This window comes from Erpetoichthys calabaricus, chromosome 1 (genome assembly GCF_900747795.2).
Source record: "Erpetoichthys calabaricus chromosome 1, fErpCal1.3, whole genome shotgun sequence".
Classification (NCBI taxonomy): domain Eukaryota; kingdom Metazoa; phylum Chordata; class Cladistia; order Polypteriformes; family Polypteridae; genus Erpetoichthys; species Erpetoichthys calabaricus.
This window is the reverse complement of record NC_041394.2, coordinates 286,714,369-286,733,906: the sequence shown is the minus strand read 5'-3', so window position 1 is coordinate 286,733,906 and position 19,538 is coordinate 286,714,369. Positions and strand designations below refer to the sequence as shown.

At 35.5% G+C, this 19,538-nt stretch overlaps 2 protein-coding genes across 3 annotated transcripts in view; one reads left to right on the top strand and one right to left on the bottom strand.

The window, feature by feature from the left end:
* The window catches only part of LOC114662582 (NADH-cytochrome b5 reductase 3-like), a 1,047,486-nt gene that overhangs the window by 61,124 nt on the left and 966,824 nt on the right, over nt 1-19,538 (bottom strand). The window lies entirely within an intron of this gene.
* endouc (endonuclease, polyU-specific C) lies at nt 2,654-18,276 on the top strand. The gene is made up of 7 exons (XM_028816123.2): nt 2,654-2,786; nt 4,620-4,719; nt 10,314-10,425; nt 13,258-13,379; nt 15,941-16,053; nt 16,805-16,958; nt 17,741-18,276. The coding sequence occupies exons 1-7, from the start codon at nt 2,776-2,778 to the stop codon at nt 17,999-18,001; spliced, it is 873 nt and encodes a 290-aa protein (XP_028671956.1). The 5' UTR covers nt 2,654-2,775; the 3' UTR covers nt 18,002-18,276.

Below are 19,538 nucleotides of genomic sequence, written 5' to 3'. Positions count from 1 at the left end.
ATAAAGGTGACCTTCAAAAGGGCGACCTCATTTGAGTGCCGAATAAAGGCACCCTAAATATAGGCAGCTTCAAAAGGGCGACCTCAATTGAGCGCCGAATAAATGCGCGTGTAAATAAAGAGCATTGCACATAATCTACAGCTTCAAGTGTAACTTGCTTTCACCTTTATTATACATTCAGTTATTGCCCTTAATCTAATTTTTCTGTAATTTTGAAAACAACGAAATATGTTCAGTCATTGCCTTAATCTAATTTTCTGTAATTTTGAAAACAACGAAATATGTTCAGTCATTGCCTTAATCTAATTTTCTGTAATTTTGAAAACAACAAAGTATAGAGAGCTTTAGAAATAGTTCGTTAGAAGTACTTCGTTAGAAGTTCATCGCAATTAATTAATTGGATGTTTTAATATTCTTGCTTTCACCTTTTATTACGTTCAATCATTGCCTTTATCTAATACATTTTCTGTAATAATTTTGTTGCGTTTGCCTTTATTCGCTGCGCCCAATTGACGTCACCCTTTGAAGCACTTCCTTTATTTATGCGCACAGTTATTCGGCGCTCAATTGAGGTCGCCCTTTTGAAGCTCGCCTTTATTTTACGCGCGCTTTTATTCGGCGCTCAATTGAGGTTGCCCTTTTGAAGGTCGCCTTTTTGTGCGCGCCCTTATTGATGGATACCCTCCATGCATATGCCTCCCCTGACCATCACTGACCCACCACCAAAGCGGTCATGCTGAACGATGTAACAGGAAGCATAACATTCTCCATGGCTTCTCCAGACCCTTTCACATCTGTCATGTGTGCTCAGGGTGAACCTGCTCTCATCTGTGAAAAGCACAGGGCACCCACCGGTGGTGGACCTGCCAATTCTGGTATTCTATGGCAAATGCCAATCAAGCTCCACGGGGCCCACTAGAGAACGTTGCCCACTAGAGAACATTGGGCCCTCAGGCCACACTCATGAAGTCTGTTTCTTTTTTCCAAGGTCAGAGACATTCACACCAGTGGCCTGTCTGCTGGAGGTCATTTTGTAGGCTCTGCCAGTGCCCATCCTGTTCCTCCTTGCCCAAGAGGAGCAGTTCAGATACCTGGAGGGTCTACATACTGATGGGGGTTAAGGCGCTTCTACCAGGGGCCCTGTCCAGCTCTCCTAGAGTAACTGCCATGTCTATCTCCTGGAATCTCCTCCCATGCCCTTGAGATTGTGCTAGGGAGACACAGCAAAACCAGCTGGCTAATTATACATATTGGGTGTGTCATCTGGAGAAGTTGGTATACCTGTACCACTTCTGTAGGGGTCTCATGCTATCAGTAGTGACACTGATCCATAGACAAATGTAAAACTAGTGAAAAAACAGATGAGGAGGGAAAAATGCCTGTGGCTTCCACCTGTTAAACCAGTCATTCCTGTTTTGGGGGTCCTCTCATTGGTGCCTTCCCCCTCGTGTGCACCAAAGCAGCTAAAACTGAAGAACAAGCCCCTCTGCTACTTAACTGACCAGATCATTCTCCCAAAAGTTTCATTGACTTGATGCTATACTCGGATTATAAAGTGTTTCTTTAATTTTTTTGAGCAGTATATTTTAATATAATATTGTGTTTTTATAAGTCACTACACAAATTACTGAAATACACTCAATTACAGTTTTGGTTGCCTCACACTTCAGTCCTTCACAAATGCAGCAGTTTGCAAACATTGTATTTTAATTTCTCTTTGAGAAGCATAAAAGATAATTGTTGTGAATCACAAAGATAACTGGCAGTAACAGTGCAAAATTCACTTTGGTATGCCAGTTTGAAAAGATAAGTTTTGAGTGTAGTTTTAAAATGTGTTATTGAATCGAGCTGACGAATATGAGAGGGAAGAGAATTCCCGAGTTGAGGAGCACTATGAGAGACGCTCGAGCTCCCATAGAACAGAGTTTGATGTGTGGTACAGAAAATAGAGCTGCTGAGGAGGATCTGAGTGAGCGAGAGGGAGTGCAAGTCTGTTGGAGATCAGTGAGGTTGTGGAGAGCTTTAAACGTTAAGAGCAGTATTTTGTATTGTATTCTGTAGTTAACAGGGAGCCAGTGAAGTTGAGAGAGAATAGGTGTAATATGTTCAGTGGATTTAGAACAGCAGGTTATTATAACCTGGCAGCAGAATTTTGAAGAAGTTGTAAGCGATGGATGTTTTTGTGGGATGCCAGATAGCATTACAGTAATCTATACGTGAGGTGACTAGGGCATTAACCAATACTTCAGTACTGTGTTGCATAAGAACAGGACAAAGTCTAGAAATGTTTCGGAGATGGAAGAAGACAGTCCGAGAAATGTTACTTATATGGGAGGAATTATTTAATAATTACCATTATTAGTGTATAAATGGATATAAATAATTGCATTTAAACGATTTGCTAAAATCTGTTGTATGTAAACGATACTGTTTTAAACGTTATTGTTTTTTTCAAAAACCCGGTTTCCACGTTTACCTGTATTAGTTTAAAATGGCACTTTTGCCACTCGCAATATGGCGTACGCGCTGACGTATCGTGTCGACTGGGCAACACAGTGAATGCGGCGTCTATCTATATATGTCTATGGGGCTAACAAATAGCTACAGGAGAGTGACAGATGTACCCTTGCCCATCTCTGGATGTAATTGGACAAGGTTTAGACCAAATCTCCACCCCCGCAACGCCCACCACTCACTAAAAATACGGTTATCTTTCGCATTTAAGCTTCCTGTGTATTAGTTCCACTCCAAAGCCGCGGTTAGCAGCGACTCAAAATGGCTAAAGGGTGAGATAAATTAATTTCTTTAATATTATTGGAGATATTAAATTGGCTTGTGTCAAAGTGAACGCATACTCTGAAGTGGAATATTGTTTTCATACCGTGTAGCAGAGCGAAAACATACAAACTTGGTTTACTTCACTCAGAGTGAATTATAGAGCAGTAGTTGTAAACAATGGAGTTCTTGAAAAAGACGAGGGGGTCGCGAGTAGGCACGGCTGTCGATCATAAACTTGTCATAATTTTCCCCTTTTTTTAGTTATTGCATGCTCTACGTTCTGCTATATTTATTGCATCCATCATGAGTTTTATGTTATTTCTTAAAATTCAATGTTATGTATGGGCTGCAGGACGGCACAGTAGCTGGAGTGTCTTGGAAGGTCCCAGAGAATGGTTTGACCGGCTTTACAGAATTGTGTTCTCCTTCGCTATAGTTTAGGTAATCCGGTTTGCTTACCGGCGCCCTGCACTAGATTGGCCTTCCCATTGCGGCTCGTCTTGCCCCCCGATGTTCAGGCTGCCAACGACTATTGATAATAGACGAATCAGTTAAATGTGCCACAAATAATGTTACTTGAGTACCCTTCAGAAATCTCGATTTACTCATTTACTATAGAGTAGAGCGTTAGTCATGATGAAGTTATGACAGGCAATTTATGCTTATTGAGCGTTTTTAAGTACAGCCCTCGTTAAAAAAAACATATTGCTCAAAATTCAATTCAGCCTTATGTATTTTATACTTGTATAAAATTAAGGCGTCAAACCATGCAAAGGGTACCACATAAAAATGGGTTAAAGCAGATTTGAAAAATGTTTAAATGGAATGACTTTTTAACATCTGCACCTTTAACATTAAAAGTTAATTTATGATTTGGAAACCTAATCTCCACTTGGTTTGCATGTATTTCCTATACAGAATTCTGTTACTTACCTTATACTATTGAAAGAAATTCTTACAGGTTGATTAGCATTGCTAGTAACATCACCCTATCCTGGCAGCAGCATGACAAGAACAAACCCAAATGGGATGCCAGTCTACTTTAAACCTTACTCACTCACACATTTACAACAGTTAAGAGTTTTCAATAGATCTGACATCATAATAATAATAATTCATTTTATTTATATAGCGCCTTTCCCATACTCAAGGTGCTTCTGTAAATCTGTAAGTAATCATCTCTTTGTTTCAAGAGTAGAAACAGAGCCTTTTAGAGGTAACCCACTGGCATATAGGGGATGAGTGAACATGTATGCAAAGTTCAGCAAAATGGCTATTGATTTTAGAAGTGCTTAGATGTATTTTACATTTAAAATCTATCTTGCGAATGTATAACAACGAGTGAAGAACATTTTAACAAAAAAAAAAAAAAAATGGTTTCACTTCCTGGACTGTGCTCTCAGTATTTCAGTGTTTGCATGGGTGAGTTTGCATGTTTTTCTTTCTTTAAATGACCTGGTTTAAATGATAAACTTTTTTTTCTTTTTCGTATTTATTCTCAATGTGCAGTATTGTATATTAAGCATGCAATTTTTTTCATTTAAACTTTCATTTATATTACTATGCATTGAAATCAGATTCTGTTATTTTTTTTAATGTTCTCACTTCCTGTTATTAAACCACAATACTGCTGTTTTTCTCCTTACCAAAGCAAAAACACACAGACTACTGTATATATTTTTATTTTTTAACTTATCAGTACAAAGAGAATGATTACATGTTTTAATTTTACTTTATCTGTATGAACAGGCAATGTGAACAAAACACTTAACTACTAAATGATTTATTTGGTAAAGTAAAAAACAATAACTCTAGAAATTTGCTTTTATTCATTTTAACAGACACGGTGTAAACCAAGAATTATCTAAAATCCTGAATCAGCTTTGGGCTGCTGATGAAAACCGTTTGAAACCTGGTGTGGATTACAGGATTTGTCTCCAGGTGTGAGTCATCTAGTAATATTTAAGTTGGGTGGAGAATATGTTCATGTGTTTACTGTTAATGTTTAGAAAATTACCAATGCAAAATTATTCTTGAATATTATAGCTCGTTCTTGTATTCTAATCGTGCAAAAACATTTTTTTTACATTATTACTGTACAGTAAACATATTTCCTGAGCTCCTTATAGTACTGCCACAGTAGCTTGCACAATGTCACACACTGAGTCAGAAGCAGCAAATGAAACCTCCACCTTGCTTTGCAATCCAGAGCTATAGCCATTACTTCACATTGCTTGCCTAAAAATTAATACAAGTTATTAGCCTGTATTAGTGTGAGTTTGCAGAAGGAAATATGGGTAAACCGAACCTTTTCTTTTGTCAGGGTTAGAGTTACCTTTTTATTTTTCTTTGAAAAATTCATAGTACTGTTTTATGTACATAGTGTCCCAACACCACCCCGTTTTCAAACAGAAATTGCACACACTACCTCATTAAGGGCATTAAATAACAATATCCTCTTTCTTCACCTCTAATGCCAGGCACGCCTTGTTTCCCACTGCAATAGTAGCCTCTCCTTTTTCTTTTTAACCTGATTCATGCTACTGAACTTCTCCTACTCAAACATCTGTTGAATCTACCTGTTAGTTTGGCCCTGTAGAAATTGGCTTCTACACACTGCCTGAGGAATTATTCTATCCACTCTCTGCCATACTCAAATGGATTATTTAAATCGGATCTCATTGGCATCCGTTTGCAGGAGGCAGAGTGCAGGATGTAGCAAGAAAGCACTATTTCCGATGATGTTGTTATGCAGTGTTTTCAAAGGGGCGTTAATATCATAGTTTCATCATCTGTTTATTCTCTTGAGCTGTTCCTTGAGTTTGTGTTTGTGTGTGTGTGTGTGTGCACACACTTTATACTGAGTTTTTGGAATTGTGTAATATATTTTCATACTAAAAAGTGTTGCAGTTAATGAAATGAGCCTTAAGAATGACCTTTGGCAAAAGAAAGACATTTGTTTACAAAAACACGTTGAACCACAGACTAACAGACATAATTACAGTACTAATGCGCTGTAGAAAAAATTATAAAACACATGTTTTTTGAGGCATATACTAAGTTTTTGTGTGCATGTAAATGTGCTGTATGATTGCATGATGCTGTCAGGATAGACTAAAGTTCCCCACTTGCTATAATGTAAAAAATGGAGTTCAGAAGCAGATGAGTGTATTTATTATTGGAACAGTGTATTTCAGATGCCTCTTGGATACATTTGAGCATGTACAGAACTCTTAATAGAGAATGGCTTGAGGAGATTCGGAATTCAATTCTGGGATCATATTTTGTATTGTGACCAAGAATACAGACTACTTTCAAAGAGATGCTGATTCCTGGTAGCTTAGTAGAATACTGCACCCCAATTCAAAGCTACATTGCTTTAAGAGTTAGGTCCCATTGTGTACTCATTCACTATGCTCTGCTTACACGTAACTGGACTATAGCCCTTGGTGACAGCACCCTAATTAAAAAAAAAAAAAAAAACAGTGGCATCTTATTTCCAGTTTTAGACATTTGTTCTCCAATATAAAAACTGAACATATGTCTGTAGAGTACCTGCATAAATTTGCTAATCACAGCTTTTAAGAATTTTACCATTCTAATATATAATATATTTGGAATTCATGGGTAATGAAATGTTTTCTTTTATAGTTATTATATTTACCAATTTGTAAGAGTTAAAAAAAATAGTGTGCATCCATATATTGGCTATTATAAGTAAGTTTGTTACACCAGATTTTGAATCACCCTTTGTTATCTTAACAATACAAATATACTGTAAATGACAAATACCTGTATTATGGTATTCTTTTTTTAATCTGATATTTTGGATTTGTTTTTTTTTTTTGTTTTTTTTTAATTGTGTGGTCAGAGTAAGTAGACTTGCTTGTTTGTTCAGTGATAGCATAATCCACAAAGCCAAAAATTTTCCGTACTGGTCAAACCTGTTTTTGCGTCAAATTTCTGAAATAATGGGTGAGTGTTTTTACCTTTTAAATAAATATTTTATTGTTCTTTGTTGGGCATAAATGCTATATGCTGTAATTTTAAAAAATGGTGTCTAAAGTGAAAGAATGTTTTTGAAGGGTAAGATTAGTTAAATTCAACAGTTGAATGGGGATCTTTAGAGCCATTGTCCCATATCCCCCAATACATCCTATATGTGTCATGAAGTTTATACATAGTGTACGCAGATTTGTGAGAGTGATGGGAAATTCAAAAAGGTGGACATTTAATGCAGAAAGATACAAATGGAACTGATGTATGATTATCCAATACATGTTGTTTGCTACAATTATTTTTTTTTTACTTATTATTCAGAGTATACAGTTAGGTGTTTTGGAAATATTTTTTGATCTGTACATGTCCAGAAAATAGGCCACATAGAAAAATGTCAAAATCACTTAAACACTTTTTTTTTAAAGAAAAATGTATTTAATTGATGCAAAATTTTCTTATTTTTATTTTCTAGTCTTAATGAAAAAAAAAATAAAAAATATAATAACATGTAAAGGCAAATATTCCTGTACAATAGATAGATAGATACTTTATTAATCCCAAGGGGAAATTCATATACTCCAGCAGCAGCATACTGATAAAAAAAAAAAATAATAATTAAAGAGTAATAAAAATGTGGATAAAAACAGACACCCCCCCCCCGGGTGGAATTCTGTCAGTGGAGCAGGACAGTGACAGCAGTCTGTCACTGAAGCTGCTCCTCTGTCTGGAGATGACACTGTTTAGTGGATGCAGTGGATTCTCCATAATTGATGGGAGCCTGCTGAGCGCCCGTTGCTCTGCCATGGATGTCAAACTGTCCAGCTCCATGCCTAGAGCCTGCCTTCCTCACCAGTTTGTCCAGGCGTGAGGCGTCCTTCTTCTTAATGCTGCCTCCCCAGTACACCACCGCGTAGAAGAGGGCACTCGCCACAACCGTCTTCTAGAATATCTGCAGCATCTTATTGCAGATGTTTAAGGACGCCAGTCTTCTAAGGAAGTATAGCCAGCTCTGTCCTCTCTTGCACAGAGAATCAGTATTGGCAGTCCAGTCCAATTTATCATCCAGCTGCACTCCCAGGTATTTATAAATATAAAGAATATAAATAACAATATAAAGAATCAAAGCTTAAAGTCATCTTTCTGCTGGACACTTGGCAATTTATATGTTTCACTAATTGCCTGTTCAGCTTAATATTTTATTAAGTATTATAAGTTGATTCTGAGGATGAGTATTATTCATTTTTTCATTCAACTGAGGTTAGATCTGAAATCATACTTTTTTGAGCAAAATATGTTTTCTGTTACATCTACTAAGAAAAAATGCTTGAGTCTGTTAAGCTTATTTAAATATTATTTTAATAGTTCAAATTAGTATTCTAATTGTCACAACAGTCTCCACAGGATAGCTTGGAATATTTGGGTATATAACCAAGATTGTTTCATATCTAAATTTACCTTTGGGTCGATTGCATGATGAAGCCATACATTTTTAGTAGAGATGTCATCCCATTAATTGAGATCAGAATCTTTCATATTTAAAATACATATTTTACAGGAATATTTATGAATGTTGGTTCAAGTTTCTGGAGGTCAATACATGTACACTATATTGCCATGTGAGTACTTAATAGAAGACCATTAATATGGAGTGTTCATAATAAACTTTTATATATTCGTTATGATGTAGGACTGACATTAAACATGCAAAATGCTTTGCATAGTTTTTAGTTCTCAAACACTGATAACACTTCCCTTTTAATATACATCTGCCTATCACTCTAAACATTCTCTTTCTTTTTTATTTTATTTTATTTTCTCTCTCATAGTGGCCAAGATAATCTTTGTTTCAGGCAGAGTGGCACTGTTTCCAATTGGGAATGGGCCACAGGATTGCCTGCAGGACATAGGTGAACATTACAGTTATATTAGGTGACATTTGATTTCACCTGAGGTTTCTTCCCTGCAAACTTCTTGTAGTAGTAAGGTGACATTGACTGGTCACATTTTACTTTTTCTAATCAAGGATAAACATTCAAACTGTATTACACATTTGAGCATACATAAAGTTGAAGAATGAATATAGATTGGTAGACTTGTATTACCCCAGAGGCTTGTTTTTATTGGCTTAGTAGGTAGTATGGACCATATTCCTAAAGAATGTTCCCAGCACATTGTTGAATCTGTACTTCAAAGGGAATCATTTCCAGTATTACATATGTTTGCATAATAAAGTGGCCATCAAATGAATATATAATCTTAATACCAGATTAAGAGTCTTGCTGAATAAGCAGAGTGACCTTACAGTGTTAGTCACATTGGAACTTGAGCATTGACTGCAAGGTCCAGCCATGTATCAGGTGCCAGTTCAGTGGAGACTAGTACAGTACTAGTTTCAGTTCAGTTCTTTGTCATTATACAGTAATGTAGAGTACATTAAAAAGGATGTGCTGCTAGTTACCTTGGCTCAAAAATACAGAGTAACAATACAGTACATATTAGAATAATACAGGAAACAGAATGTACCATAAAACAATGGAAGTTAAAAAAAAAAGAAATAACTGCTATTGCTTTATAAAAATGTTTTTCACTGTTTCAAATTAAAAATAAATGCATAAATAAGCATCAGATATAAATATACAATATGTATCAGACAGAACATGTAACAAAACGGCAATAAAACTGCAGTGCCTGGTCATCTTTTTGGAATTGTACTTCTCCTCTCCATGTTTGGTTTTCCAATGGGTATTAATGCAGACTGATTGTGTGGTTGCGTAGATAATGGGGTCTTTGTTACAAGTCAAGCAGATGGTTGTCTGGGAGTTATTGAGTTAATGATCCAGACGTAAAAACTGTTTGAGAATATGATGGTATGGCATTGAGTGAAATATCACTTGGCTAGATGGCAAAGAGTTTGTTGCTCCAGTAAGGTGGTTCTGTGGCTATGGAGAGACATTTTTAAAGCTTTTTTTAAAAAAGGACTTGCATAGATGAGAGCATAGCTCAAGTGATGAAACAGCCTGTCTTATCCACTTGTTACAAAGCCTTTCAGTCTGCCACAGTGTGGTTGACGTATCAGCTAGTCAGTAGTCAGTCATTGTGCATTTCAAGAAATTGGTGACATCTGAGGACAAAAAAATTCTTCCATTTTCCTAGAAACTCAAGGTACAATAAGGTGGTTTGTGTTGAACGATATTAAGTGGTATATAACTATAAGAACTTAAAGATGCTCACTTTTTTCACACCAGTCTCATTAATGTAAATAAGTGAATGTCTCCTGAAGGCCATTATTAACACTGTGTAATTTTGTTGAGCTTGAGAGACATAATTGTTGTCACTGCAAGATTCAGTGAGAAGTTTCACTTCCTTCCCAAAGGGGGTCTCATCATTTATGGTAATATTCCTAACTGGAAAATGACTAACACACTAAATAGAGCAATTGCGGAAGATTTGTTAGCATACCAGTTTATGTTTGTTAAATGTTAACTACCTTAAAAGCTATAATGTATTGTTTTTTTTTTTCTTTTCTTTTACATAAGGGAAAAGCAGGATATGTAGCTCCTGGCAGCAACAATGCGGCAGATAAGGCTTCAGCTCCTTTGTTTACTTACGTTAATGAGGACAAGCTAAAAAGCATAAAAACATATGCAGGTGAGTCAAATGTACTTATATTTTTGTTTAATTTTAAAATTCGGATATCAAAGGTGAGAACATGCATGAATGGAGAATAAACTTTAGCTTTGTAATGTGTTTCTGTAAAAGACACAGCAAAACTAGTATTTATTTCAAGAAGTATATCAATTTTGAGTGTGTTACACAATTGTACATTTTAACATTTGCTTTTAAAATTAAAAAGCTTAACTGTTCTATCTGATTTTTTTTTTTGTATGGATATAACGAAAAGTAGCACCTGACCTAGTTGATATGGTAGTGTAAAAAAAAGTCAGTTTCTAGTAAAATCAATACCTTTTAGTGATTTCCCAAATTATGTCCAGAATTTCTCCTGACTTGAATGTGTATGTAGCATTGAAAATGTACTTTGGACTTACTTCAATTGACTGAACTATATGCCAATACTGTATATAATTTAAATTCATTGGGCTTAGCTAGTAAACACAATGGTGTCATTATTTAAAAAAAAAAGAAAAGAAAAAGGAAAAAACAACTTTTAAACAATTTTTCAGCATTTTAAATGGAAATACAAAAGCAATTTGTTATTGCTGCCTTGCAAAATAGATCTGTAGCAATTATATAGATGTTATTGTAATTGTCAATTTCCAATGTAATATACTGTACAGTAATCCCTCCTCCATCGCGGGGGTTGCATTCCAGAGCCACCCGCGAAATAAGAAAATCCGCGAAGTAGAAACCATATGTTTATATGGTTATTTTTATATTGTCATGCTTGGGTCACAGATTTGCGCAGAAACACAGGAGGTTGTAGAGAGACAGGAACGTTATTCAAACACTGCAAACAAACATTTGTCTCTTTTTTCAAAAGTTTAAACTGTGCTCCATGACAAGACAGAGATGACAGTTCTGTCTCACAATTAAAAGAATGCAAACATATCTTTCTCTTCAAAGGAGTGTGTGTCAGGAGCACAGAATGTCACATAGATAGAGAAAACAATCTCTAGCAAACAAATCAATAGGGCTGTTTGGCTTTTAAGTATGCGAGGCACCGCGGCACAAAGCTGTTGAAGGCGGCAGCTCACACCCCCTCCGTCAGGAGCAGAGAGAGAGAGAGAGATAGAGAGAGACAGAGTTTGTTTTTCAGTCAAAAATCAATACATGCCCTTCGAGCTTTTAAGTATGCGAAGCACCGTGCAGCATGTTGCTTCACTAAGCAGCTGCACAAAAGATAGCAACGTGAAGATAATACTTCAGCATTTTTAGATGAGCGTCCGTATCGTCTAGGTGTGCGAACAGCCCCCCTGCTCAATCCCCCTAGTCAGGATCAGAGAAACTCAGCGCAAGAGAGGGAGAAAAGTAAGCAATCTAGCTTCTCAGCCATCTGCCAATAGCGTCCCTTGTATGAAATGAACTGGGCAAACCAACTGAGGAAGCGTGTACCAGAAATTAAAAGACCCATTGTCCGCAGAAATCCGCGAACCAGCAAAAAATCCGCGATATATATTTAAATATGCTTACATATGAAATCCGCGATGGAGTGAAGCCGCAAAAGGCGAAGCGCGATATAGCGAGGGATCACTGTACTATATAAAGGAGCATGCATTTGTAGTTGCACTTATACAAAATGTTGCAGGCACAGTATTGCATAGACTCAAAATGAACAACAAGTTCTGAATTTTATCTTTTAAAATGACATGACATTCTCAGACTTCAGCTTAATCTAAATCGGGATCACAGGGGGCTGGGGCTCATCCTGGGAGTCTCGGGCACAAGGCAGGAACTACTATGATTGTCTCAAAATATCCCAAAAAAAATCTGATGATAAAGCTGCTTGCTAAATTCACATAAGAATGAAAATAGACTTTGGTCTATTCATACATTAATGAATAAGTGGATGAGCGAATCCTCTGTTTCCCCAGTAAAGAGCTTATGTTTAAAATAAATAAGTAAGAATGGTCTGTGCAGTGTTTTATAATGCAATAAACCCATACACCATAAATTCATATAAAAATGTAACAGGTTTATTTGCTATATTGTTCTTTATATCCGATTGCTCTCTGGGCATGATTACAAAATCTTTCGCAGGGCTTGATTACCAAACTCTGACAAAGAAAATAAATATGAACAAAAACAATTTATTTACACCTGCTGAGCATATTTGTCATTGGTGCATAACATGCATTGCTGGGGGTAAAATAGAGTAGAAGCTGGAAAAGAAAATTTGTGTACATAAGCTGATTGAAAATCTTTTTCATGTAGTAAAAATATGTGCAAGATAAACTTGCTCTCAAGAAGACTTCTCTAGCAGTTGTCCTTATTGGAAAAAGCACCAGCAATTCTTCACCACCCTTTAAATGTTCCTTTTTTTAAAGAAACAGTTATATAACTATTCAATACTTGAATACAAAACTAGTCAAAATATTTTGTTTCTAGTAGCTTGGTAGTGTACTTGAAACAGCTAATACATGATTACTGTGCATTTACTGCAAAATTTAGATTAATTTTTTAAGTTTTTTTTTTTTTATCTCAATCCGAATTGCATCAACAGACAAAAAACATAACCGTCAATGCTCTGAAGCATTAAATTAAGCATTATTAGTATTTTAATGAATGAATTAGAAAACTACTATAACTAACTGATATTTTCTAAATGTAAAACTTAAAACAGATCTCACTGAATATAAGCAAGAAAAATTCACGGAGTAATCTAGGCTGAAATGATCCTTCTTCGTTTTGTCACTTATAGAATGGTGTTTTTCAATCAGTTCAGAATTCTTTTCTGTTTTGCAAATTCAGTATTTTGAAAGATATCATGTTTGCTTATTTTATTTATTTATTGTTTATGTCTAGCCTTTATTCGATTGTTAGACAACTATGAAATGTCCACTGGTGTTGCAGAGACTGTTACACAAGAAGAATTGGAAGAAAGTAATTCTTTTCTTGATGCACTTTTAGAAACCAAAGTTATGAAGGTATGTAACATATTATTGAGTAAGGCATTTGATAGATTTGCAATCTTTTCTTTTATTTATGAGTTTCAGTTCTACATGTTTTTTTTTTTCTGTTGTGACCTAACCTAGAGCACTTAATATTAATACTGGGCAAAGTGTTACTGTCTAAATTATAAAATTTGGGTCAAAATGGGTCAACAAGTTCTGGACTGTCTATGAAGAAGATGGGCACATGACACACTACTTTGGGATCCCTTACAATCTTGTCCTGTGCGCACTTTATATTAGTTTCTGCATACTGTTGACAATATATAATAGTTTTTAGTGTTTTATAATACATTTCTTAAAACACAAAATAATCTACTCCCAAATTCTAAATGTCTTGTGTCAGATAGGTGTTAGGCAGTAACGATTATCAACAACTCATGCAGCAGTAAAAAAGAGACACATTCAGTCATAAATGGTCACAAAATTTTTGGCATATTTTCAGTTAATACAGACAACAAGTGAACTCGCTTTTGTAGTCTGTTATTTCAGTTCACAAATACATGATGCTGGACACGAGAAGAAAAATAAGTTAAATATAACATCAGTCTGTTTTGTATCATGTGCAAAAAATCTTAAATAGAATACATTCTAAGGAGAAGACTTTGCTGGAGGGAGGATAACACAGAGGCATGTGATTCATGTTTTTCCATAGCTCTCTGTTCTATCTTTTCTTTTAAATGAGAAAAAAATAACACTAATTGCTAAGGAACAGTGTTTCGCTGCACAAACAATAATTCTTGTGTGGTTTCAGCTGCATTTAACCTTGTATACCTTTATACCTTCATTAAATCTTGAAGTAAGCCACTGATATGAAAGTAGGGCTAAATTTGTTTTTATATAGGTATTTTACAAATGGGGAATATACAGAGAAAATGAGATTGTCACAGTTGAAATGAAAAACGCTCATCTTGTAGATATTATTTTGTCTTTTGATAAACCTAACATTTATTTATATACTACATTTTTATACATAAAAGTAGTTCAAAGTGCTTTACAATAATAATAGGTTAACAGAGTTAGAAAAGAAAGTAAAAACTAAAGAACAGGTATTTTTTACAATTTTTATCCAATTAGTTATTTAATTGTTAGAAAAACAACTTTTGCTATAATTTTAATAAAAAAACAAAAAAATAAAAAAAAAAACACCTTTAGGAGCTGAATCAAGGACATGTGCATGGTATTAAATCAGTAATTATTTTATGAACATTAATTAGGCATATTTTTAGTGAAGGAGTTTATTTAAATGTGTTCACTATGTTAAGGTTATGCTGGGTTTGTGCTTGAGGTCGGTGCTATTTTATATCTTAGGTTATTTACTTTATCTTAAAAGAAGGCTGCAGAAGCCTCACATTTAGGCACTGACAATTTAAAGATTTTTTACATAGAATTAGTTGGGTTGTCACAATCCCTCCTAATCCCCTAACATCTGTGTTGGGTGTACTTCCAGATGGGCTTAAAGTGGAGAAGGACAAACAAACTGTAATTGCCTTTACTACACTATTGGCATGTTTATGTTGCTCAACTGGAAGAATCCTAACTCTTCTATTCTAAGTCAGTGGGAAACTGATGTTATATACTATGTGAAATTAGGGAAAAAAAATCAAATTCGCACTTAGATGATCTGTACAAAACATTTTCAAAACCTGGCAGGATCTAATCAGTAACATTTTAGAATAAGCATTTAAATTGAGGAAGCAGGTTCTCTCCCCTCTTTTATTCAATTTATCTTTATTCATTTATGAAGTTATGTATTCACTTATCTTACTAGCATGCAGCTTTACACTGCTGGCCTAGCTCTCTTTCTCAGGGATGGAGGTCGATTTGTTTCAAACCTTCTTTTATTTTTTTTTTCTTGTAAAACTTGACTTTTGTGTATGGAATGTTATTTGATTTTAATAAAATCAATAAAATAAAAAAATAATTAGATGGATGGAAAAAAACAGTCACTGGTTGTAAACAAGATTCTTGAATTTCCTTCTTATAAATTTGAAAAAACAGGATAGTTTTGCAAATCAAAGTAAGATATATTTGTTAATGTAAGGCTTTAGCATTTCAAAGTGGATCATTAATTAGGTTTTCTCTATTTACACTCAGCCTTACAACATTCCCTTTTAAGTTTTCAGATTGAATTTGTCTTCCAGGTAACAGCTGCAGTCGTTTTTTTTTTTTTTTTTCAGGTACTGCAATGTTGGCCACTGCTTTTGCCATTAAAATTGTCAACTTTAGTATTTATGTTCCTGGCTGCATTAGAATAGATAATAAAGTAGTCATGCACATTTTTCTATATAATATGGTTGTTATAAGGACTAGCACCATGAAACTTTTGTACTGTACATTCATTGCATAGTATTCTCCACCATCTAAGAGAAATAAACAGCAGTAGCTGTGTGGAATTTTGTACTTTTATTGCAAAGCTTTTATATTCAAAGAAAAAAAGAAACTCACTTCTGGAACATCTGGGGAAAAGTGTATATTGTCACAATTTTGAACTTTTTTTAATGTAAGTTCAATAACTTTATATTTCTTTCGTGTAGCTTACTCACCAGTATTTGGTTAGTAAGAATCAAGCAAAACCAAGCCTCAAGGATTTCAAAACTCAACTCCATAACATATGGTTCCGACTTTATAACAGAGACAGAAGCAGTGGGTATGTATTGTAAAACAATGTCTTGATTCATTATTTCTTAATTAACTTTTTTTAATGAGAAATTTCATTACAAACATTACATTTATTTAAGTGAACTAAACTGGTAGCTTCAAGAATTCCAAATTCTTTAGCTGTGAAATATTATTTGTTAAATTCAATTTTTAGGCACAAGGGGAAAATTGTTGGCAGATTTTATAGAGACACCACAATGTAACATTAAAAATGTTTCACAAAGAACACAGCCGTCAAACATAAACTTAGTACAAATAAATATATTTTAGCAGTAAGCATAATACTTATTGTAAAACATTAACTCAAACATATTACACATTCAAATTTAAACATTATTTAGATTTGACTAATGACTGATGTATCCCATTATTTAAGTCATTGGATGTTTAATAAAGATTAATAGTAATTGGAAACCGTGTTTAAACTGGTTGCTTTTTGTCCTTGTCACCTTACACCTGTGACTTTTACTTATTAAACAGATCTGACAGATTTGACTGTTCATTACAAAACCCACATGTAATTGTATTTCTTATAATTTGAGAAGGGACTACACTTTCAAAGCTCTTTTGTAGCAGTTTTTCAGTAACGCAACAATGTTTGTATAAAAATAAGCTTTAAAAGATAACTTAAACTGAACTTTACAGTTTGTAAAATATCTTGGTTTTTGCATTTAATTTACATTATTTGAAAATTAAGATAACTGTTTGAGTGTGTGTTTGTTTTTTTTTTTTTCCCCTAGAGCTGACTCTTGTGGATTTGAACATGTTTTTGTTGGAGAAACAAAATCTGGCAATGAAATTATTGGATTCCACAACTGGATTCAGTTTTACTTACAAGAAAAACTGAACAATGTTGATTACAAAGGATATAAAGCAAGAGATAACAAAGACACAGTAAGTGGAATTTCATGTATTTTATAATTTGGCAGAATATATATTAGCAACCATCTGTATATTAAATGGTAATTTTTCATGCTTCCTACCAGGGACGTCAATGGAACTGTCCATGTGGCAATTCAATTAATGTCCTAGAAATGTTTCTAGGTGTTTAATTTAGGCGATTCAAAACATGTTGATTTTAGGAATCTTAAGCAAAGACCAATCATATCTTTACTGAAGATGTCGAGGTAATTGAGGGTAATACCGGTTAAAGAAAGAAATTCATGAATAATATTAATGTTATTTTTAGGGGCGGCACGGTGGCGCAGTGGGTAGCGCTGCTGCCTCACAGTAAGGAGACCTGGGTTTACTTCCCCGGGTCCTCCCTGCATGGAGTTTGCATGTTCTCCCCGTGTCTGCATGGGTTTCCTCCGGGTGCTCCGGTTTCCTCCCACAGTCCAAAGACATGAAGGTTAGGTCGATTGGCGATTCTAAATTGGCCTTAGTGTGTGCTTGGTGTGTGTGTGTCCTGCGGTGGGTTGGCGCCCTGCCCGAGATTGGTTCCCTGTCTTGCGCCCTGTGTTGGCTGGGATTGGCTCCAGCAGACCCCCCGTGACCCTGTAGTTAGGGTATAGCGGGTTGGATAATGGATGGATGGATGTTATTTTTACGGTAGACTCGTTTTGATTTAATAAACCAGTTTTGGCAGATTTATACTTTAACATTGTACTTGAAAAGGCTACTTTTACAAAATGGTAATTTTGTAATAGTTATGGTTATTATGTTTTTATTTTCAGCCTGATGAAGATGATCATGTTCTGAACTTACAATTTAGTTGGAAAGGCCTGGTGAAGCCTGTGGGTGGTAGTTTCATTGGGGTCAGTCCTGAATTTGAATTTGCACTTTTCACCATTATCTTCCTGAAGTCCCAGGATAAGTATACAGCTGAAATTGTCCGGGTGGATGAGTACCAACTTGAAGTGGTGGTATACCGTCATGGAAGATACATTGGAACATCTTATCCAAAGCTGTTGAGCAGTAACAACCGGCATCTTTAACAGAAATGAAAACATTTGCCTACCTTGTATTGCATGATCTAAAGAAAAATATTTTTTTTAAACCTAAACCAAAGCTAAGTGTGTGTTTTTTTTCCTGCTTTTTACTTCATATCATCAAAATATTAATAGCAACACAAGACTGTTGTTTATCAAAGTATATGTTTTGTTTTAACTCAATGAAGTGCCTTTCATTTGACTCCAGTTAATCTCAAACTGTAATCTGTTTTCCAGTAGCACTGTTATGTTTATTCAAGTAAATAAACTTGTAAAATGTGTTGGTTTTGCAACTCATTATTTACATTTGGTTGAAAATTTAATGTAGTGTGACAGATAGAGGGCGCTGTCGTCCCCTTGAACCCTCAGACCAGACGTCAGACACCAGATAAAAGTCCAAAATATTGACTTTATTATAATAATAGTGCACAAAGCACCCTACACTCCACAGTACTCAATAAACAATATAATTCTCAATAATCAATAATCCAATACATTATCCTCCACTCCCAGCAGCTCAGTCACCCTTCCTCCCAACTCGGCTCACTGCTGGGATTTCCCAGAGTCCTTTTATAGTCCATAACCCGGAAGTGCTTCTGATCCCACCAGTCCATGTGATTCCCCAGCACTTCCGAGTCAGGTGAAAACTCCGCTTTCTCTTCAGCCCGGAAGTATATCATCTCTTCCGTTCCCGTGATTGGGAAGTCCTTCTGGGCTATATGAAAAGTACAAGTTCCTGGGCCTCCCTGCAGCGTCCCTTGACGGCCCCCACGGTATCCAGCAGGTCTGTGAAGAAAAACTCCAAGGTCCATGATGCCCTGCTGGAATTCAGGGCACCTCCATGTTGCCGGGAGGGCTCCATCTGGTGGTGTGGGGGTATTGGCCGGGAAGAATGGCCATATACCACAGTAGCTATTTACATTATATTTCTAATCTAAAGTCAGAAAAGTGTAGATTACTTTTAACACCTTACATAGTATTAAAATACTATATTGCAGTTCCCTATTTATTTACTACTTACATTATGCACAGTTAGATGTAATTGTACATTTTGTAAGTAGTACAGTGTTAGGAATAAAAAATAAAAATTTTGATGCTTACGGTAGAAAGACTTTCACAACAAGATTAGATTCTTTTTTTTGTCCTCGGATAATATTCAGATTATTTTCTAATAGCAATGTCAATTACATGTGTCATATTTTAGCTTCTTGAACAGTTTAACTGCAGAGGAACAACCCTCTGTTTCATAAGTTACAGTTATGGTCATATTCTTTAAATGGATATGTGTTTATGAGGTTTAATACATGGGTGGCGCAATGGCACAGTAGTCCTGCTGCCACCTTGCAATGAGTAGGCTGGAATTCAAGCCATGGATGCTTCCTGCATGAATTTTACATGTTCCCCCATGTCCTTCATAGGCTTTCTCCAGGTTCCCTGGTTTTCTAACACAGTCCAAAGGCACTTAGATTAGGTAAATTAGCAGTGTGTGCGTGTGTTCATTGATCCTGTGAAGGGCAGATGCTCAAAGCTTGCTGGGTTAGAC

Excerpts from the sequence above, each read along its gene's own strand:
- endouc (XM_028816123.2), top strand. Across the intron at positions 10,426-13,257 it reads AAGCATAAAAACATATGCAG|CCTTTATTCGATTGTTAGAC; the intron begins GTGAGTCAAATG and ends GTTTATGTCTAG. Across the intron at positions 16,054-16,804 it reads AACAGAGACAGAAGCAGTGG|AGCTGACTCTTGTGGATTTG; the intron begins GTATGTATTGTA and ends TTTTTCCCCTAG.